The 23,696-nt window shown below is 36.0% G+C and overlaps 1 protein-coding gene across 19 annotated transcripts in view; it reads left to right on the top strand.

Annotated features, from left to right (window-relative positions):
* Positions 1-23,696, top strand: part of LOC105304809 (PKHD1, fibrocystin/polyductin) — a 135,143-nt gene that overhangs the window by 52,705 nt on the left and 58,742 nt on the right. For 18 of the 19 annotated variants that reach the window (XM_023522633.1, XM_023522638.1, XM_023522649.1 and 15 more), the window contains 10 exons: positions 806-990; positions 1,866-1,988; positions 3,829-3,934; positions 4,414-4,689; positions 12,400-12,530; positions 14,568-14,703; positions 18,822-19,017; positions 19,726-19,793; positions 21,226-21,630; positions 21,667-21,788. In XM_023522633.1, the coding sequence (XP_023378401.1) occupies positions 806-990; positions 1,866-1,988; positions 3,829-3,934; positions 4,414-4,689; positions 12,400-12,530; positions 14,568-14,703; positions 18,822-19,017; positions 19,726-19,793; positions 21,226-21,630; positions 21,667-21,788 (1,748 nt within the window). Of the gene's footprint in view, positions 1-805; positions 991-1,865; positions 1,989-3,828; positions 3,935-4,413; positions 4,690-12,399; positions 12,531-14,567; positions 14,704-18,821; positions 19,018-19,725; positions 19,794-21,045; positions 21,092-21,225; positions 21,631-21,666; positions 21,789-23,696 lie in introns of those variants that run through there. The other variant, XM_023522650.1, reaches the window with a different exon arrangement.

Raw genomic sequence — 23,696 nt, 5'->3', positions numbered from 1 at the left:
TTTGGGATTCAAGAGAAAGGCTCTTGAGTAGGTAGAAGGCAACTTGGATTTTAACCTAAACCTGTCTCACTTGGTTGGCAATCTTCTGAATCTTGTTGGGTTTCATTTTCTTCATCTCTAAAGGAGGTATTAGGATATCCAAATGACCCACCTCATAAGGCTGTTGGGAGTAGCTAATGAAATGGAAACTTTTGGTAAAGCATGAAACAGTTCAAACACAAGTGGGACTTAAGCTCAGAGTGTTGTTATTTCTCTATGGGAATGTGGAATGGGGAAGCAGGTGGTTGGTCTTAAAGGAAATTCTAATAGAGAAACCAAAGTTAAATGCCAGCATTCCTCAGCTGGGTTGGCTAAATTTTTTATGGGTGTCAGCTGCTGTGTCCCTCCCCCACTCCCTGTGAAAGGTAGCCAACTTTTCTCTGTTCACAGAGCCAGCTAAATTTTTCCAAGGAAAACCCAACACTTAATTAGACTTTCAGGCATTACCAGTGTGTCTGGAATTCATATTTTGTGATGACAGTTGAGACAGTTTTGTCTGATGTGACTGTGCTCTCTGCCTGCTATGATATTTAATACTGATAAAAGGTATCATGATATAAAAAGTGGACATCTACTTGTATTTGCCTTAGGAAAAAATTGGTATAACTAGGCTGGGGGTCCTCTTGAAGCTACATTTTGAACTTGATGGTCTCTTGCATATTTAGTAGATATCTTGATATTTTTTTCTCTGTATCTTCATGAAGAGACCCTGTGAGGTGGAATAATTAGTGTCTTGTATTTTCTATATCAAAATCTTCTCCCACAGATGTCCCTGTGAATATTTCAGCTAGTCACCTTTGCCAGCTCTTACAGAACAATACTGATGACTTCACCTCCAGGTACCTCAATGTCCATGACTTCACTGTGATGGAGGATCTAAAGTCTTGCTATGAACATGTATGGACCATCTCCTGGTCCACCCAGGTTGGGGATTTGCCAAATTTCATCAGGGTATGTATAATATCCCTTTTGGGGGTATGGATTTTGTGCCCTGAAATAATTTTGTAAGAAAATCAGGATGATATAAATGAAAACTGTCATAAATTATTTTGTTGGAATATTCAGGTAAAGGGGTTTGACGATCTTTCTGGAAGTTTTCAAGATGTATTTTGGATTTTATATCTCTGAACCCAACATCTCCTTCCCCAAGTCAGTGTAGGTAGAGAAGTTGTTGGTTAGTGTCCACCCTACAATAATTCTACATCTGTTATTGGATAATTTAAGCAGATGTGATTGACTTAGATTATCATGGAAGCAGATGGCACAGCAGAAGGAAGTTTAGGAAAGGATTTGCTGTCTTTGGATAATGACAAAACCAGATGCTCTTGCATATTTAGGGTTTTAAAAAATAATCTAATGATCATATAGCATTTGGTTATTATAATATAGTATCCAAGATGGAATTTGATCCCCATTATATGGTGGATTATTTGCTTTTCAAATAAAATACCTGAGTGAAAATAGAAGAACAGGTGTCATCTCATAGCACTTGTTTTCTTATATTTTATTTTAATATTTTAGATGTAAACATATAAAATAGAAAAGCACATAGAAACGAAAAAAAAATCTCAAGACTGAGAGATAAGGTTCATTTTTTTATGTGTCTTTTTTTTTTTGGCAACTCTACTTGCAAATAAATGTTCTTGTAATCTATTGAGGCTTTCATTAGCCATTACTTATATTACGTTTCTAGATTTCGATCTCCTGTCACTCTATTTCTATCTGATTATCTTAAATAGAATGTGAAAAGACCTTTTATTATTTGTTTTAATCAAGATTAGACTTCTATTCCATGACAGAATTCACCAGATATGTAATCATCTTAGGTCTCTGGCGAAAATCTAACTGGAGTGAACCCAGCTGCAACCACTCGTGTGGTATATGATGGTGGAGTTTTTCTTGCACCCATATTTGGAGACATGTTAGTTACTGCCAACCCGTGCACTCAGGTGAGAGTGGATGAGCCACCCCAAATGCAAATATTAGTTTCTAGTCTATCTCAGTCCCTCCCTGATTTATAATGTGGTCTAATTCCAAGGATCAGTTTTCCCATCCCTAAAACTGAGACAATTATGGCTTTTTTCTTTCTACTTCCACAGAGTATGGAAGGTACTCCAAAAATATAAGTGCTTTGTAAACACAGCATCCTGTTATTATAATTATTGGTGGTAATATTGTGATATAAAAAATGAGAACCTCTATAACTACATATAATTTATACCTCCACATAATGGTATTGAAAAGTAAATGAGCTAAGTCAACTCCTTTTCTTTTTATTTTTTTTCCTATTTATTTTTTTATTTTATTTATTTTTTATGGTGACATTGGTTAATGTAATCCAATAAGTTTCAGCTGTACACTTTAACAGTAAGTCATATATATATTTACACTGTGTGTTCACCTCCCATAGTTAGGTTTCTTTCTGTCACCACATATTTGACCCCCTTTACCCCATCTACTTCCCCCCTCCCCCTCTGGTAACCACTAATCTATTGCTTATGTCTATGAGCCTCTGTTTGTCCTGTTCATTTGTTGCTTTTAGGTTCCTTTTTTAAAAATGTCTTTTTCTCTTTTCTGTTTGCCCATGTGCCTGTTATAATTCATCTGCTTTTAATTTGAGAAAAATTTAAAATATAAAACTATAAATAATAATATAACCAACACCAGAGTACCTATACAGGGTATCAGGATTAACAATTGTTGACATTTTGATATATTTCTTTTATATTTTTGTCTTTATGAATCAAAAAAACGTTGTAGATAATATCAAAGTATTTTTTTATCACCTATGCCTTCATGCAATTCCTATACCCCTTTCCTTCATAAGCAAACACTATCATGAATATAGTGTGTGTACTTTTAATCCATATATAGAGAGTCAAATGAGTCATATCTTTTCACTTTCTCATTTCCAAGTATTGTAAAGTTCTATTAGATTAACATTAGTTCCAATGAGAGGGAAAGACATATAGTTGACCTTTGAATGACATGAGGGTTAAGAGCACTGACTGCCCTCACAGTTGAAAATTTGTGTGTAACTACTAAACCTTTAACTGCTAGTAGCCTACTGTTGACTAGAAGCCTTACCGATGACATAAACAGTCAAATAACACATATTTTGTATGTTATATGTATTATAAACTGTATTATTACAATAAAGTAAGCTAGAGAAAATAAACTATGATTAATGAAATTATAAGGAAGAAAAAATACATTTACAGTATTTATTGAAAAAAAATCCAGATATAAGTGGACCTGCGTGGTTCAAACTCATCTTGTTCAAGGGTCAACTGTAGTTTTTTCTTGGGGATGTACCATTCTAGGACAAAAAAAGACCCCAAACCAAGTGTCCAAATACTCTAATGTTCAGTTATATATCCATGTAATAATGATGGAAGGAAGGCGCTTACTTTATTGGCATTTACCAGCAAAGAAAGGGCTTTTCACAGGAAGTAGGTACCCAGTTGAGAATACAGTGATAAAAAGTCCTCGTGCAGTTTGAATTTTATTTAATTTAGTTTTATCTGACAGAGAAGACATTTATTCAAGATTTAGCATATGTATTTATAGAAATGTTAGGTTTATCATGCCTACCATCATTCTAAGAAAGCCTAACATGTTTTGAGCCATTCATTATAATTTAGGGCTTATTACCGGGAAATAGAAGAAAGAAAATGAATAAATCATTAACACATTTTAATTTGGGCAAATTTCACAAGCATTTTATGAATACTCTTGAGTGAATGAAATGCATACATTTGCTTTTAATTCTTTGGCTTTTTTTTTTAGGTGGTTGTACGAGTGAATGACATACCAGCTTACTGCTCAGGTTCCTGTTCTTTCCAGTACCTCGAAGGATCAACTCCCTGGGTCCACTCTCTGTGGTATTCACTTGGTATGATTTGTGACGGGGCATTGAGATGGTCATAAACTTTAGACTCAGGGTGATTAGAGGCCATTACCTGGTAATAGGTGGACAGAAGGTGCATCAGTTCCTGGGATGGGTATTGAGCGATGCAGTAAAAGTATATTTTTCAGCCAATCTAAATGATGTGGTCATGATTTCAAATGGAGACAAGTAGATTATTGATGACTTAAAATGTTTTATTCTCTTGGTCTCTGGTTTTAAAATATTCTTTATTTTGCTCGCGCCCACACCATTTTTATTTACTAGTGACTGCTCATTACTAGTTTGAGAAAATTTAAGATGGGAGCTATATGCTATAATAATAAATGCAAATGTCCAATATTTGAGTCAGCATTGAACTCCTTCAGTTTGGGGAGGGAATAAACATTTGATGTTAAGAGTTCTCTTAAGTGGAGTGATGTCACTGAGAGACGATTTTGCTCTTTATATTTCTTTCCTCCTTTAAGATGGTGACATCAATCTACTGGTTTATATTACTGGAACTAGTTTCTCTGGTGACTCCCAGGCCTTTCAGATTACTGTGAACAAATCAAATTGCAAAGTTATTTTTTCAAATCAAACAAATGTGGTCTGTCAGACAAACCTGCTACCTGTTGGAGTGCATCGGATGTCAATGTTTGTGAGACCCTTTGGTCGTGCCATCAATGCCAGTGGAGAAGGCCTCTTCCTAAATGTAGAACCCAGACTGGATGCAGTGGACCCTTCGAGAGCTGCAGAGACTGGTAATCTGGGGAGGACCCTACATTGCATCTAACCCTCTAAAGGTAGCATTCTTGCTGATATGCAGGAATCTGGTCCTGCCACCTACTAAATTCTGTATCTACTATGACTCACAGCTTTTTTTCTGTCATCAGCATTTCTTTTAATGAGCAACAGACATTTGAGCCCTTAAAAGAACTCACTTGTCATAGTTTGGCTGATAGTATTGGCATAATTGGGTTCGTCACTGAGTCACTGGAACAATTTAGTCTAGTGAACACTACACTAGATTGGGCATTTGGACATATGTATTTGGGTTTTCATCCTGCCCAAATCAGATGTGTGACCTTAGAAGTGGGACTTGGTTTCCTAATAATGATGATAGGCACAGTGTCACTTATTGAATATCTCTTCTAGGTAGTCACAGATCCTAAATGCATACAGCTACCTAAAAGATGAAATTATTATCCACAGTGTTCTTAGAGAACACTGATTTGCTCAAGGCTTTCCAATGGAAAGAGGTGGAGCTAGAATGCAAAGGAATTGTTGGATGCCAAGGCTCCTGCTGCTTCTGCCATGCCATGCTGTCTTAGCTATACAGTGGGCCTAATGAGGCTTAATTTACAGGCCTCTTAGTTTTGTTCAAGATTAAAACGAGCCAAAAGGTGAGAGCCCCTTGAAAAGGAAAAACATTTGCATATGTTGCATACAAGCCTTGCCTACTAGAAGCTTTGCATTCAGTGGGTATTCACAAATGTTTGTAAACTGACATACACTTGGATACTTGGCTAGTATGCAAAGCCAACTACCATTTGAGTAGTGTGGCGTAGAGTGGGCAAGCAGTGGGTCTTGTTAATGTCAGCCCCATGAATTGGATTTTAGTGCCATGGAAATCAAGGATCTCTCCGTGATTTCTGAGGGACACGACGAGTTAAAAACAACCCAGCCAGATTTCAAGAATCTCAGGAATACTCATGCTTATATACATTCATGTATGATTTTTTATAACATAAAACTTTCCTTAATGCCTTGGATTTTGTCATTGTTTTTAATGTTGGTCCAAAGACCTGTAGCTTACAACAAACTTTTATTATTTAAAGATTTTTATTAAAATATAGCTAACATACAATATTGTATTAGTTTCAGGTATACACCATAGTTGTTCAACATTTATATAAACTAAAGAAGTGATTACCTTGATAAGTCCAGTGACCATCCGACACTGTACAATGCTATTACAATGCTATTGACTATATTCCCTATGTGGTACACTGCATCCGCATGACTTATTTGTTTTATACCTGGAAGTTTGAACCTTTTATTCTCCTTCGTCTCCCCGTTTTTGATTTTTCAATTACCGTTGACATTCAGTATTATTTTTTATTAGTTTCAAGTGTACAGCGTAGTGGTTATACATTTATACAATTTACAATGTGATCCCCCCATGAGTCTAGTAACATGGTTGTTAGTATATTATTGACTATCTCCTCTATGTTGTACTTCACTTCTCCATGACTATTTTGTAACTACCAATTTGTACTTTTTAATCCCTTCCTCTTTTTTTATCTCACTCCACAACCCTCCTCCCATCTGGAAACCATCAGCTTTACACCTGTGCCTATTGGTCTGTTTATGTTTTGTTTGTTTATTTTGTTCTTTAGATTTCACGTATAAGTGAGATCATATGGTATTTGTCTTTCCCTGTCTGATTTATTTCACTTAGCATAATACCCTGTAGGTCTATCAATGCTGTTGCAAATGGTAAGACTCCTTTTTTTTTTATGGCTGAGTAATATTCCATTGTATATATGTACTACATCATCTTTATCCAGTCGCCTATTGATGGGCACTTAGGTTGCTTCCATATCTTGGCTATTGTAAATAGTGCTGCAGTGAACATAAGGGTGCATAGATCTTTATGAATAAGTGTTTTGGTTTTCTTCAGATAAATATTTAGAAGCGGATTGCTGGATTATATGATAGTTCTATTTTTAATATTTTGAGGAATCTTCATACTGTTTTCTATAGTGGCTGTACCAATTTGCAATCCCATCAACAGTGCACAAGGGTTCCCTTTTCTCCACATCCTCATCAATACTTGTTTGTTGATTTATTGATGATAGCCATTCTGATAGGTGAGGTGTGAGGCGATATTTCATTGTGGTTTTAATTTGCATTTCTCTGATGATTAGTGATGTCGAGCATCTTTTCAAATATCTATTGGACATCTGTATGTCCTCTTTGGGAAAATGTCTGTTCAAGTCCTCTGCCCGTTTTTTATTTGAATTGTTAGGTTTTTTTTGGTGTTAAGCTGTGTGCATTCTTTATAAATTTTGGATATTAACCCCTTATTGAATGTAATATTGGCAAATACCTTCTCCCATTAAATAGGTTGTCTTTCTGTTTTGTTGATGGTTTCTTTTGCTCTGCAAAGCCTTTTTTAGTGTGACGGAGTCCCATTTCTTTATTTTTTCGTTTGTTTCTCTTGCCTGAGGTGGCATAACAGAAAAAATATTACTAAGAGCAATGTCAGCAAGTTTTCTTTTAGGGGTTTTATGGTTTCAGGTCTTACATTTAAGTCTTTAATCCATTTGAGTTTATTTTTGTTTATGGTGTAGGAAGGGGGTCTAGTTTCATTTTTTTTTTTTTTTTTTGCATATACTGGGAAACTACCCAGTTTTCCCAGCATCATTTATTGAATAGACTGTCTTTAGCCCATTGTATATTCTTTCCTCCTTTGTCATAGATTAATTGACCATTTAGGCATGGGTTTATCATTGGGCTCTCTATTCTGTTCCATTGACCTATGTGTCTGTTTTATCCAGTATTTTGCTATTTTGCATATTTGGATATATTATAAAGATCCAGTATTTGCTGTTAACCATGCTGTTTTTATTACTATAACCTTGTTGTATAGTTTGATATCAGGTATTGTGATACCTTTAACTTTGTTCTTTCTCAAGACTGCTGTGGCTATTCAGGGTCCTTTGTGGATCCATATAAATTTTTGGATTATTTGTTCAAATTCTATGAAAAATGTCATTGATAATTTGACAGGAATTTATAGATTGCTTTGAGTAGTATGGGCATTTTAATGATGTTAATTCTTCCTATTTATGAGCATGGTATATGCTTCTATTTATTTGTATCTTCTTCAGTTTCCTTCTTCAATGTCTAATAATTCTTCAAGTACAAGTCTTTTACCTCTTTGTTTAAATTTATTCCTAGGTATTTTATTTATTTATTTTGATGCAATCATAAATGGCATTGTTTTCTTAATTTCTCTTTCTGATAATTTGTAATTGGGGAATAGAAATGCAATTGGTTTCTGAATATTAATTTTATATCCTGCTACTTTACCAAATTCATTTATCAGTTCTAATATTTTTTTTTGGTGGAATCCTTAGGGTTCTTTCTATATAGCATCATATCATCTGCAAATAATGATGGTTTTATTTCTTCCTTTCCAATTTGGATGTCTTTTATTTCTTTTTCTTGTCTGATGCTATATTTCTTATCCAATGCAATATCGAATAGAAGTGGTAAAAATGGACCTTCTTGTTTTGTTCCTAATCATGCAGAGAATGCTTTTAGCTTTTCACCATTGAGTTTGATGTTGGCTATGGGTTTGTCATATGTAGCTTTTATTATCTTGAGATATGTTCCTTCTATTCCCACTTTGCTGAAAGTTTTTATTATAATGGATGCTGGATTTTGTCAAGTGCTTTTTCTATTGATACGATTATGATTTCTATCCTTCATATTAATTGATTTGTGGATATTAAACCAATCTTGTATCTCAGGAATAAATCCCACTTGATCATGGTGTATGCTCTTTTTAATGTATTGCTGAATTAGGTATGCTAATGTTTTGTTGAAGATTTTTGCATCTTTGTTAATCAGGGATATTGGCCTATAATGTCTTTGGTTTTGAAATCAGGGTAATGGTGGTGTCATAAAATTAGCTTGTGAATCTTCTCTCCTCTGCAATTTTTTGGAATAGTTTGAGATGAATAGGTATTAATTCTTCTTTGAATGTTTGATAAAATTCACCTATGAAGCCATCTGATCCAGTGTCATCACTTCTGCAACTTTTAGTTATTAACATCAACGACAATAATGATAACAATTTATTTAGCTCTTATTAGATACCAGACACTATTAATACTGGGGAGACAGTGAATTAAAACAAAATTTCTGCTCTCATAGAGGTGATGGTTAATGTGTAAGAGAAAAATCAAGCAGGGGAAGAGTGATAGAGGGAGTAGTGGTTGTAGTAGGATGGCCGTTGGCATTGGAGAAATGACATAAATGGCATTAGAGAATGAAGACATGGATGAAGTGAAGGAATGAGTCTGGGGAAATGTTGAATAAGGGAGTTCTAGGTAGGGGGGAATATTATATGATAAAGTCTTAGTCAAAATGAGCTTGGCTTGTTCCAAGAACACAAAGGAGGTCACAAATGGCCATTTGCATACCTTCTTTGAAGAAACGCCTATCCAAATCCTTTGCCCATTTAAAAAATTGAGTTATTTGTTCCCTTATTGTTGAGTTGTAACAGTTCTTTATATGTTCTGGATGAGTCTCTTATCAGATATATGATTTGCCTGTATTTTCTTTCATCTGTGAGTTGTGTTTTTATATTCTTGATAGTAGTATTTGAAACACAGGTTTTTAATGTTGGCAAAGTCCAGTTTATCTTTTTTTTATTGTTCTTTGTTGCTTTGGTGTCTTATCTAAGAAACACAGGTTTTTAATGTTGGCAAAGTCCAGTTTATCTTTTTTTTTATTGTTCTTTGTTGCTTTGGTGTCTTATCTAAGAAACAATTGCCTAATCCAACGTCACTAAGATATATGTATATGTTTTTTCCTAAGAGTTTATAGTTTTAGCTCTTGTGTTTAGGGATCAGATACATTTGGAGTTAATTTTTACATAAGGTGTGAGGTAAGGGTCTGTACTGTCTAGAAATGCTTATCTAGGTACCACAAACTGGGTAGTTTAAACAGCAGAAATTTATTGTCTCACAGTTCTGGAGGGTAGAAGTCAAAGTTCAAGCTGTCAGCAGAGTTGATTCCTTCTGAATCAGCCTGTGAGGAAAAAACCGTTTCATGCCTATTCCCTAGGCTCTGGTGGTTTACTCACAATCTTTGGCATTCCTTGGCTTTGGCATCACCTGATCCCTGCCTTCATTTTCATATGGCGTTCTCACTGCATCTTACCTGTGCCTAAATTTTTCCTTTTTATAAGACTGCCTGCCAGTCATAATGAATTAGGGGCCCACTCTACTACAGTATGACCTCATCCTGTATTGAGTAATCAAATCTGCAATGACCCTATTTCCACATAAGTTCATATTCTGAGGTGCTGGTAGATAGCACTTTAACATATGAATTTTAAGGGGACATGATTTAACACCAAACATGATTCAGTTTCATTCTTTTGCATATGTATATGCAATTGTTCCATTTTGTATATATGCGAAACTATTAGTAGTATAATTTCTTAGAAGTAGAATTCTTAGGTCAAGAGGCCGTGTACATTTAACATTTTGAAACTACCAAAGCATTTTCTTTAGAGGTTGTATAATTTATTCTCTATGCAGCAATGTATATGAGTATGTATTTGCCATATCTTATGAACACAGTATGTTACCAAACTTTTTGATATTGGTCAATCTTATAGAAGAAAAATAACATTTCATTGTATTCTACTTTGCATTTATTTTATTAAGAGAGAAATTGAATACCTCTTCACATGTTTAAGAGACATATTTTCTTTTCAGTGAACTGTCTATTCTTAGCTCCCTTTTTTTCAATTGGGTTATTGTTCTTTCTCATTGATTTTTAAGAGTTTTTGTATATTATCAGGATATTAGCCCTTTATTTTTATTCTTTGTTTCTATGTGTTCTATTTTTGTAAACCATAAATATTTTAACTTTTTATGTAGTGAATATATTAATTTTTTTTAATGGTTTCAGGGTCTGTGGAATACTTAGAATGGGCTTTCCTTCTCTGAAATTATATAAAAATAAAAATTCTGCAATTTTTTCCTAGTTTTTTTAATGCTTTATTTTTTATCATTAAATATTTGATCAATCTGGAATTTATTTTAGTGGGGATGTGAGGTAGGAATTCAGATTTAATTTTTTCAATACTATTCAATTATTTCATTTACTAAGTAAATAATCCATCTATTTGCACTTATGTGAAATGCATATTTATCATTTCCTATAGTTCCATACTTTTCTGGGTTTATTTTTGAACTTCCTATTGTGTTCCATTGATCTATCTAGCTGTTCAGGCTTTATTATTACATTTTAATTATAGTTGTTTTATAAGACATTTTAATGTCTGGCAGAAGACCCCTTTACTCTTATTTTTGAGGTTTTACATTCTGGCTATTTTTTATTTTTTATTGAATTTTAAAATTATCTTTTCTAATTTAAATAGAAAATTCTGTTTGTATTTTTATTGGGATTGCATTAATGCTTTGGTTTAATTTAGAAAGATATGCAATCATTCTGATGTTCACCCTTTCAATGTATTTATTTTAGTTTTCTTATTTAAGTTTTAATCCATCTGTTATGTTCCTCAGTAGCATTTCAATATTTTCTTCAAATTTCTTTATTATTTTGAATTTTCTTATCAAGGTTTTCAGATATTTTATCTCTTATGATGTTATTTAAAATTTTTTCCCTTAAATTTTGTTCTCTAACTTTGAAGTCTATTGTAGTCTTGCCCTGACTTTTTAGGGAAAGTTTATATATTTAATTTCGGGGTATTGTTTCACCCAGTCATATTCTTCTGAAAGATTTTCATCGAGTTGTGTAAGTTTCTGTTTCTCATCCTGACATGCTTTGCGAAGATAATCTTCCCACTCTCAAGGGATACATATATCTGTTTGGTGGCCTTACTGCTTGTCTTATACACCCTTCTGGGGAGATGGAAGACCAGAATCATTGCCCTCATTAATCATAAGTAGAATTTCTATTCATTAGATTAAGGGCTTCTTCTTCAAATGGGAAAGTATGCCATGATGTAAGTATGAATGGTGCCATGCCTCTCCTACTGATATCTGCAGTGAAGGGGTAGGGGTTTCTGTGATTGTTCTTCAGTGGTAGGGCAGAGAAATCCTGAAGATAGTAGGTTTTGATGTCAGTTACTTTTATATCATCATGAAGACCAGAACCTAATATATGTGGTATGAAATCACAAAGCTGGAAGGGCTAAGGCTATTATTGCAAGTTGAGGAATGTAGAACCAATGAACTCAAGAGCAACACTACAAATGATCTGCTTTAAGTGGCAGAACAATCTGCAGCCCTGACTCCAGGTCCACTGCTCTTTCTATCATCATATTCTCTTATACTTAATTCATCAGGAAAAAAAAATTTTATAGGAAAGGCAGGGATGATATTTAAAAATCTAGAGCAGGAAGAGTTTTCAGAGACCCTCTACTTTACTTCCCTGACCTGTGGGAGTACTGTGTCTCTATGATTTATTCTTAAATATCTCCAGGATGTATTACTACTTCTCTCTGCCCTCTAGTCACATTTTCTTTCTCTCCGAATGGTAGTTTATTTAACTTTAGACTTTTTCTGCAGTTTGAGCATGCCTTGTGTTTTGACTAAGGAGCTTCCCATTTTAATTTTATTTTATATCTCTTGTGGAAAATTAGTTTTTGTCTGTCCATATGGCTGTATATCCCACCTGAAATGCTGTTTTCATTACAGGAGGGCTCTGGGCCACAATCCGAGGCTCTAGTTTGGAAGATATCAGCCTGGTGTTATTTGGATCTCAGTCTTGTGCCATCAACATAACTACAAGCAATTCACAAAGAATTCAGTGCCGAGTTCCGCCCAGGGTAAGTGGAATCTTTTGGTATCTCGTTCTTTCTGGGTGGGTGACCATTATTAATATGTAGTATAAAGTTGTCAGGAAATCATTTTTTAGAACTAAATTAATTGACACGACCTTTTCATCATGAGAGTATGCTTATATTGTTTATATTGCCTGTCCTGCTATGATGAGGGAAGCTGATTCTACTAATGGGGCTTATAACTAACATCAGTTAATTTTCTTTAAAAGAAAACGAAGAAGGCTGTCCCAGTCCACATGCTCAATGAGTATTAGTGCCACATAATAAATAAATTTATTTAGTGCACATTCTAGGTATTGTTTTGCAAAACTTAGACATCTTGTAATTTTACTTCTCTCTTAAGCAAACAACAAATAACCTAGTTTTCATGAAGTAATTTTGTTTCCTGCCATGGATGTGAATGGTGGAACTTAGGTACTTCTAGAATGTCCAGTTCCTATAAAATATCTTCTTAGTTAATCTTACTGGTTTCTTTTTTCCTTAAAAACAATTCCCTTAGCCATTCCTTTTTATCTCCTTCAGTTGGTAGCATTTCATAGTCTATAAGAGATTTGAGTCAAGGACCTTTCTCGGTGCTGTTGGTGACAGTTATCATCATGGCTGAGGTTGAACTTTTTATTCAGAGTTGATTTCAGTGTTATCAACATTCCTAGCATATCCATGACCCCAAAATATGGCTGTTTACTGAACGAATTAAGATCTCTGGAAGAGAGAATTCAAAATAATCTTTAATCTCTGATCATTAATCATTTTATCTATCCAGTTACTCAAATATTAGAAATTGCATGCAATTCCAATATATGGTTGTATTGTAATTTTAAAAACTATTCCCTATTATTAAACATTAAGATAATTTCCAAAATTTCCTATTTTAAACAACAGAGCTTTCATCCCAATAACTATATTTTTGGGCATATTAACTTTTTTCATGATATGTAGTATCTAGTTGTCTAATATTCCTTTTTAATTATTTTCCCCACTATTACTATATGAGTATATGATTTCTTGTGCTTTGGTCAACACTGGGTATTATCACTTTAATATATATTTACATTTTAATGGGTAAGATTTGTGCTTTTTGGATTTCTTATACTAGAGAGAATAAACACTAAAAAAAGCTTTTAATTTTGGTCAGAGTAATACAGGCAAATGTTAAAAGGAAAATAGTTGAACAAGCATGCTCTTTTACCCATTTCCCCTCTTCTTTAAGTCCTCCTTTCTGAAATAGCACTTTTAATTATTTTGAATGTTTATTTTCAAATGATGCTGGCAGAATCAGGGAATATATTTTTTTCTTTCATAACTTCTTTTTCTTAGTTTCAAATTTTTTCTTAACATGTCTTCTTTATAATAAAAAGTCCTCCATCTTAAGAAAAAAAATTCATCATGTCAGTTACTCATTTCCCTTGATGCTTCACTCAAACTTGGTATTTTTTAGGTTTGTTCTACTACATTTCATCCTAGCACTTCCATGGATTGCTCTCCTCTATGGAGTCATTTTTTCTTGGAGTATATATCTTCCTCTTTTTGGGCTATTGTTTATTTTTTGAGATCACAGCCTTGAGAAACATCTTAAGAAAGAATATGTGGGAGGGAAGTTTTCCGAGTACTTACATATCTGAAAGTATTCTCACACTTGATGGTTAGTTTAGCTAGGTATAGATGTTTATTTGAAATTGCTTTTATTTACAGAACCAGTTGGTCTGATAATTGAGAATTATTCTTATTTACTCTTTAATCTGTTGGTTGCTGCACTTGACTATTCTAAGCACTTGTCACTGTGCATGTGTGGTGTGGGATGTGTGTGTGCGTGCGTGTGTGTGTGTGTGTGTATGTGTGTGTGTGTGAGAGAGAGAGAGAGAGAGAGAGAGAGAGAGGGAGAGAGATAAAGAGACTTGAAAGTAACAAATATATTCTTTAGAAACAAGTTTTTAAAAATTAATCTTTTAAACTAATGCTATATGAACTTCACTCAAGCCAGTCTTATTTATAGTGGTTTGATTTTAAAAATTGATTTTTCAGGGGAAAGATGGACCAATTGTGAATGTGACTGTGATTAGAGGGGACCATTCTGCAGTTCTTCCCATGGCATTCACATATGTCTCCTCTTTAAATCCAGTGATCATGTCTCTGAGCAGAAACAGAAGCAACATAGCTGGTAAAACACATGATATTACAGAATCTTTTTATTTTTAGACCATTGATCCTATAAAAAAGAAAAACAGTAGATTATATATTCTATTAAAGATAATGTTATATTTTGGATTGGAGTTACTTTTCTGAAAACCAAGAGACTTGTATTCTCATCATTGAATTAATCTCCTAATATCTATTCTCCCTCTGTAAAATTGGGACCATTTCCATAAGGAAGATGACAATATAATTCAAGGATAACAATTCGACAACATTTATTGAGCACTTACTATGTGTCAATAGTAGCATCGACATATAATAGACTTTAATTCTGGTAACTAATTTATGCAATTATTAGCCTCAGTTTACTGGTAAAGAAACTAAAGAACAGAGAGAATAAGTAACTTGCCTGAGATGTTACCTTTAGTAAGTAACAGAGCTGGGATTTCAACCAAGCAGTCTGGTTGCAGATTTCAAGCAGTTAGCCACTTATAGTTGACTATAACATACTGTTTTTGGCATCATGTTCTATCGTAGTAGTTATTTCATATGATTAGAGAATAAGATGTTCTTATTAGCTAAGAATTCTTGTTCCTTGAGACATGCTTTGTATAAAAAGAATAAAATTTTTAGCACCCAACTACAGAAAACAATTAAAACTTTCTTTGATAATTCAGGTGACATGACAGAATGGAATTATAAAATTTGTTATAATGTCAGACAATACAGACTTGGAAAAGTATCAAGTAATACACCTTTCTGGTTAACCGAACGCCAGATAACAGAGAGTTTGTGGCAGCCATATCTAAGGGTTTATTACAAATGACCTTCAAATTTCTCCCCCAAAAAGCCTGGACTCAATTTTTCTGGTACTATTTTCATTTTCCATTGCTCAAGAGTACATAAATAAAGGGAAGTGTCCTTTAGCTTCTCAATATTATTCAGTTCAGATAGTGCAGAAGAAGAATTTGCTGCCTTAGGCAACCGAAGTGTGTAAAATTCCTTAGTGGTATAGATTCTTCCCAACGAAGTAGAAAAGGGAGGAGGGAGCTCCGTGTTCTATTCAGATTTCAGTGATTTTGGCTTTTAATAAAATTTCCTACCTATAATGAAAAGAATAAATATATTGCATCAGTGCCTCAAAGGCATCTAGGATTAGCTTGACAATTGACCAAGAGCCCAAGGAGTTCATGTTATTGATATATACAACATGATGCATTATTTGCAGAACTTACACTTGCATTTAAATCTTTCTACAGGCAGAATAAAGAACATGTTATAAAATCCACAAAGGGTGGTAGCCTATTGGGAAAGTTGCTTTTGAAAGTTAGATTGTGGCACATCTCCATCCAGGAGATGATTATGCTGATGGTGACAGTAAAGTCGAGATGAAATCAAAGAGAGAGAGGAGAAGAGGCAGGGGGATAAGGGTGGGAGGATGTAATGTGCGGGACCATTAGTGTAGTTTTTGCACTCAGGCAGCGCTGGATCTGAGTGAATCTAAGCTCATCCACTCCTTGGGCAAGATATTTAACTTCTTTTATCTTTGGTTCCTTTAATTGTTATATGAGAATAATTCTTTAAAGGTTATTGTGAAAATTGGAGATAAAATATGTAAAGCGCCTAGCTAACATGGAGAAAGGACTCAATAATGCTTTGTTGAAGTGAATGCCATTATTCTGCCACATACTGTGTGATATTAATGAGCTAAAGATGGCCTCTGTATATTGGCCCAATGTTGTTTACTTTTTCACAGCAGGCTGGGAGCCATTAGCTCAAAAGCCTGCCAATGTCAAATTCAAATTTTTACATACTCGATTATTTTAAATATAGTCTCCCACAGCAGATTTTTAGCCTTTTAGAGCCTGCCTGCTTTGCATACCCTGCAAAACTGCACCCAACATCTGCTAGACATAGATAAGATGAACCTGGGGGCTACAAAGGACTCTAATCCACTGCTGCCCTTCAGAGCTCTCTGACCCAAAGACTGCCACTGGGCTGCTGAGTGACATCATCTAGATACATAAGCCCCCTCTCCCACCCGCTTCTCCCCGAGGAGTTTCTTTACCTTCCTCTCCTTCTGGGTGGTAGTCTCCTATTGTTGCCTCTAGGGGAGGTCTCATGCTGTGAGGTTTCTGTACCTCTGTGAACCTGTCAAATACCACCCATACAAAGCTCATTTTTTTGCACTTCTGTCACCTCATGGTCATGTCTTTTTCCTTGCTCAAGCCTGAAATTCCTTGAACTCACCACACTGAGGCTTCAGACTTCACAGTAGAAACAAAGTTGGGAAGACATGAAGGAGCAAAGAGGATGTGGATCAAGGAAGAAAATGAAGTTAATTGAGAGCTTTTAAATACTGTACTATACCAGAGGCTGTCCTAGGATGTCTAACTTAATCCTATGACAAGCCACATGAGGTGGGCTCTGTTACCATCTTACTGATGAAAAACTCAAGGCTTTGAGGGCCTAAAGCGAGTCACACAGTCACACATTTTATCAGGTGGCAAAATGGCAGAGTAAGGATTTAAAAGTAGATTCAGTCTTCTCAACACACCACAAACCCTCTTCTTTGACACTTCTCTTTCAAGAGACCTCTTTTCCTCCTGATCTCATTATCTATAGTGTTCTCTAGATGCCAGCCCTGTAGCAGTTCTTAAACATTAGCAGCTAAACACGTTTTAGAGGTGCTTTAGCCAAAGCTGTGTCTTTATGGACACACCAAAATTCAGGAAAGGTAAGTATGTTCATTTCCACTTCTGCCGTTGCACACTTGATTTCTGGCTCTTGTTAAGACTCCAGTTGTCTGCAGAGTGAATTTCTCTTCCCTATCTCTTTAATTGATCTCATAGATTAGAAAAATAGCTTCAATAATATTATTTTCTTACTTAAAAAACTTTGGAGATCTCCACTGTCCACTAAACTAAGTAAAGACTCTAGAGGATTGGATTTCTTAGTCTTCAGCCATAGAACCATCATCAACTTGGTCTACTCCTATAGAGTCCCTACTGTATATACGTGTATCTGCTCTTCCAGAAAGTCATCCGATTCTCTTTCTTTCTCTCCAAGCTGCCGAATGATGAAATGAGAAAGTGCTATGAAAGGCTTTGTGTAAAACTGTGAAGTTTTTAGAATAGAACTGTAAATCTCTTCTTCTCTATTACTTCCTCTTAGAATTTTGCTTTCAAATTAAACTTCAAGCACCATCTTGCCCATAAGGCCTTTCTTGACACTTTGAATGATGCCCTGACTTGAACAAGTCCATTGCTTAATTTTCACCTCTATTATGGCATGTCTTCTAACTGAAGCTATTTTTGCACCTATTTTATCACCTTTGAGGTCTCTTTGTGGGCTTAGTTTGTGTTTAACTTATTTTTGTGCCCCTCATGACATATTGCTTACTCTTGCTACTCAATAATATTTGAGGTAAAAGGAATTGAATTAGCATGTCCATAATATACATGGCATTGTAGTAGGGTTTCTAATTAAACCAAAAAGATATTGAAATATAAGAGAAAACCGGTCTCATTCCTTGATATTTTTATTAATTAGCTATGAGACCTTGGCTGCTAAATCTTAGTTTTCTCCAAAGCTAAGTGTCAGTCCTATAAATGTCAACTAATTGCCCTATAAATGTCAACAGCATAGTGTGACAATCAAATGAGATCGCATATGTGACAGTACTCTGTAAACTGTGAAGTACTATACTCGTATATGGCATTATTATGGGGTTCACTGCACATTGAAGATAAAACTTTACACTTCTATCAGTAGAAAAGTGGAAGTTAAAAAAGGGACAAGGAGTGCTACTTGTTGGTTATGAAGACCATCAGCTCTTCAGACTACGTCTCAATTTGCCTTTGCATGAAGATAATTTAGTGTGCCTCTTGAGTACAATTGTCTTGACAAATTTGCTTTTTATGCTCTTGAGATTATTGGTTATAGCTCTACTAAAAGAATTGTTAGAAGTTTCATGAAAAAACATTAGATTGGCATTAAAACTCTTAATTAGGGTATTATGTATATGAACTTTCCGGAACTAAAAATGTTATGGCTCTTGATTAGGGTACAAGTTTTAGATTGAATAGGTGATTGAGGCCACAAACCAATTTCACAGAGGCTAACGAATTCTTTTTAACACAGGAGGTGAGATCCTTTTCATTGGAATGGCGTTGCTGGTGGATTACACAAATTTGGATGTGGAAGTCTACATCAAGGATACCTTGGCTTGGGTTCATGCAAAGACTGCTCAGGGTCTGGAGGTGGTGCTGCCCCCACTGCCAGCTGGCCTCCACAGAATCTCAGTCTCCATCAATGGGGTCGACATTTACTCAGCAGGGTGAGGTGGACACTTGCCATTAGTTTTAGGTCTGTTTGATGGTCTAGTGATTCAGTGGAGGAATGCTAGTTTTGAGTTAGGTCTTTATTTTTTCTTCTTCTGAAGTTAGGGGATGAACATGAAAATCATAAAATTTGAACAAATCTTAGAGACCCTATAAGATAGTTCACTCTCAAGACAAATTCAGGAGAAATTTTTGGTTTAACTAGTTGGTGAATGGAGAACTTTCCGGAACTAAAAATGTTATGGCTCTTGATTAGGGTAGAGATAGAGTGGGCATCCATATGTGAAGGGGAAAGAGTCTGTTCTTTAATAAGAGTCTATAATTAAATAAGACCTTTAATAAGATTGTGTCTTGGGCTTTGAATAAATGGCTTACAATTATTGCACAAGGCATATTCTTATCCTCTTTGCCCTGAAGTCCCTTTGCCCAGTATTTCTTCAGAAGTTCCATCTCCTCATTCCAGAAAGTTAGCTAAATTGTATGAGACTGATGTCACCACATGATACTGGCCCAGGAAAATGTCCCACACAATACCTTTTGCCCACCATTTTGTTTCTTCTCCGGTAGGCAGTGTATTCATACCTGTTCTTCATCACTGCTCTCTTTTTCTCCCCAAAATACATACATCTCTTCTGTCTTATTCCTTCCTTTCTCTTTCCCTAACTCTCTCAGTTATTTCAGAGCAATCTCCTCATTTTCTATAGAGTCGATTTGCACATCCAGTACATCACTGAAGTTTTCAGCATCGAGCCTTGCTGTGGGTCCCTTCTGGGTAAGTGGCTCTGATGTGACTGATACCAGCTATACAGTAAGTCTATTCACTGAATATTCAGATTTTGTTCCTGAATTAATTAACCAGTGAGATCAGAGATGGGCAGCAGAGAGAGAAGTTTCCTTGTGCTCCAGGAACTGGGTGGTATACTTTGAAGGGTATGAAAACTTGGGGATTCCTTAGCTCAGTAAGCTCAGGAAACTCAAAAATTTTTATGAAAAGGAGATATACCTTTTTTTTCTTTTTCTAATAGAAAGAGGCTGAAACATATAATGGGTACTACATCTTGAGTGGATATCAGAAAAATAAGAGAAGAGCTTCCTTAGTTAGCCTTTTAGATACTGCATGTGCAAGGAGAGGAGGGATGTGATTTGGTGTCCTCACTTTCCTCTAGGGATGTAGATGAAGGACCCAGAAGTAGTTAGAAACACAAATGCCAATATGGGAGATGTAAGGACAAGGCAAATTGAGAAATCTAAAAAACTATGCATTTTCAGAAAAAATGGAAAGCTATGTATTTGTAAATGAATAATCATTATGATAGTGTATGAAATAGCATGTTATCATTTTCGAGTATAGTAAAATTCTTTTTTCAAGATACTTGGCTATACCACAGATTTGGAAATGTTGGATATGTTGCTCCAACTCATCCTGAACATGAGTTTTATTGTCCCTGCACTACAGTGCAAGACAAAGTCTGTGCATATAGCAGTTAATTCACAAGCATGTCAGCATTTCATTGGCTCTTGATATATTACATATATATATGTATATATATATATCTACAACTACATAACATGTGGAATATTGGAATATTGTATAGAATAATATAAAAGATAAAGAGAAGACCAGCAAATTTGATTTTTCATTACAGTGTCAGTTGAATATACAGAACAATATATATACTCCACATGATAATATATGAATATAAAATAATACATCAGATAATATGGCAGATGATAAGAAGATTAAAGAATTTGATTTTTTATTAATATATAAATTATAACTATGTATGTATAATATACATATATTCTCACTACATAATAACATATATAATAATATAGACTAACATGCCAGATAATATAGCAGATGACAAGAACACTTCAAGAAATTTGATTTATCAGTATTATATAAGTTGATAGAAGTGGTGGCTTCTAGGATCTATCGATATACTTGAAAATTTTGTCTTAAATATTATAAACATCCTTTCTATGTAACAATTTATATTGTTTTACTATTATGTGAATTTCAGCCCATGTGACTCCTGCCAAAATGATTACAAATTTAACATTGATGAGGTGAGGTGAAATAATTAAGATTTCACTAATACTTACTCCACCTCCACTTAATTGCTCTGGGGCTTACACAGGTGTGTGAGTTCCTAGTTCTGAATATCAGCTTCTAAGTTTTATTTTTGATGTTCATGCTTTAGGTGGAACCATCCTCAGCATCTCAGGCATAGGATTCAGCAGAGAGCCAGGTTTAGTCTGGGTGCTTGTGGGCAATCAGTCCTGTAACATTGTGAACTTAGCAGAGACGCATATCTGGTGTGAGACTTCACCTGCTTCCCTGCCGCCTGAGGCAGATATTCTCACTGTCCCAGCCCCTGTGGAGGTCTGGGTTGGCAACCTGTCCATCACCCAAGGACCTGCACCAAGCCTGGTGGGGAAGGGCTTTACTTTCACATATGAGGTGGCCACAACACCAGTAGTCACTGCTGTGCGAGGAGAAATCACGAATAGCAGCCTGAGACTCTACGTGGAAGGAAATAACCTCTCCAACTCAGTGATTCTTCTGGGGGACTTGAACTGCAGTCTTGAGACACAGTCTTTCAGAGGCAACATGAGCAGTCTTGAGACACAGTCTTTCAGAGGCAACACGAGCCTGTCTGGCTGCTCCTTTCCTCTTCACGGTTTGGAGGCAGGAGTCTACCCTCTTCGGATACGTCAGAAGCAGATGGGGTTTGCTAACATGTCTGCAGCGCCCCAGCAATTGGTGATGACACCTTGGATCACGACCATCTCCCCAACAAATGGGTCTGCTTGTGGTGGGACAGTGCTCATGGTGAGGGGCTTGGCTCTCAACTCAAGAAGGCGATCAGTTCAGGTTTATCTTTCGGGTCCCTTTACTTGTGTGATTTTGAGCTTGGGGGCCCAGATGGTCCTCTGTCAGATCAAACCGGTGGGTGACTCCTTGCCTGGTGCTTCCTTCACTCTGAACATCACCATCTTGGTCAATGGCCTACCCAGTGAATGTCATGGGAACTGCACTCTTTTTTTGAAGGAAGAGACAACTCCTGTAGTGGATGCCTTGACCACTGATATCAATGGGTCTCTGACTACGGTGTTGATTAGAGGTCAGAGATTAGGCACCACAGCTGATGAGCCAATGGTGTATTTGGATGATCATCTTCCTTGCATTGTAACTTTCTTTAATGCAAGCCATGTGGCATGCCAGATAAGCGACTTGACTCCAGGACTCCACTACCTATCAGCAGTTCATACAAGCAATGGGTATGCTTGTTCTGGTAATGTTTCCAGACACTTCTACATTTTGCCTAGGGTGTTTCATTATTTCCCCAAGAATTTCAGCATATATGGTGGGGGCCTCTTGACCATAGAGGGCACAGCCCTGAGAGGACAGAACAGCACGGTGGTCTACCTTGGTCAGCAGGCCTGCCTGACGGTGAGCATCAGTACTGAGCTCCTTCAGTGCTTTGTTCCTGCAGGGCATGGCTCTGTTGTCTTGGACATAGAGATAGATGGACTTTTGTATCAAATGGGAGTCGTTGGTTATAGCAATGCGTTCACTCCAGAATTGCTCTCTGTTTCTCACGCTGATGGCATCTTGACTTTGGTGGTGGCCCATATCTCAGGAGCTGTGAACGTCGACATTTTTATTGGGATGTCACCCTGCGTGGGTGTCTCTGGCAACAGCACGGTTCTCCAGTGTGTGGTTCCCTTTCTTCCTGCTGGGGAGTACCAAATCAGAGGTTACGACCGGACAAGAGGGTGGGCCTCATCTGCCCTGGCGTTCACATCAAGCGTTTCTATCACAGCAGTGACCGAGAACTTTGGTAAGTCAAGCAAGTGTTGCAGAGGGCTTTCTTTATGTTAGTGGATTACAGCTATTCTCACTACTCTAAGTGGTAGGCAGTCAACATCAATCTGAACGATAAAAGGAGAGAGAGGCCTGATTGGCCTCTTACAGTTCCAGTTTCCCCTAAAACTTGTCTTCGTCATGCTCCATGTAAGAGACTTTGTTTTTTTTACCAAGGAAGTTGTGCATACTCTTTAAGTACATGATTGTATTTTAGTTGGATGCATTAAAGCAATTTAATTGGTGTTTTAAATTAAATAACATCATTTATAAGAGCTCATAATTTGATCATTTAAGTAGGACATAAATGGCTTCACCTATTTTTAGAGCTATGTGTCAATTTAAATTGTTTTAAGTTTATTAAATATGATTTTTTTATCATTTTGTAATATTTCACAGGTGAATTCATACTCCACCAATAACTGGCCAATTGCATAGTATGATTGCACTGGCTGAACTTTTTTCTCCTTTTAGATACACTGAAATTTGCCTTGCTTTTTCTTACAATGATGGTTTCGATTTCTGTTCACGTAAAGCCTTAATACATTTGAGATAGCTCAAATTTGATTGTGATGCAGAATATATACAGGAAATTATGCGAGCCAAACCTTAGACTGATGAAGCACTGGCCAAGGCCTTTCTTAGAACAAATCTGTCTGGCTTCAGCCGGTTGGAGTGCTATGGGGATCGGGATTTTGGTCCCTAGTAACTTAGCTGGTTAACTTTCTACACCTCGTTCCCTTAATTGGTAAAGGGGTTTGTGCTGGATGCTTCCTAGTTCAGCTTACTACTAAGATTCCATGA

The sequence above is a fragment of the Pteropus vampyrus genome, unplaced genomic scaffold, assembly GCF_000151845.1.
Source record: "Pteropus vampyrus isolate Shadow unplaced genomic scaffold, Pvam_2.0 Scaffold353, whole genome shotgun sequence".
NCBI classification, from domain to species: Eukaryota; Metazoa; Chordata; class Mammalia; order Chiroptera; family Pteropodidae; genus Pteropus; species Pteropus vampyrus.
Note: the sequence above shows the minus strand (reverse complement) of the source record. Positions and strands in the feature narration are given on the sequence as shown.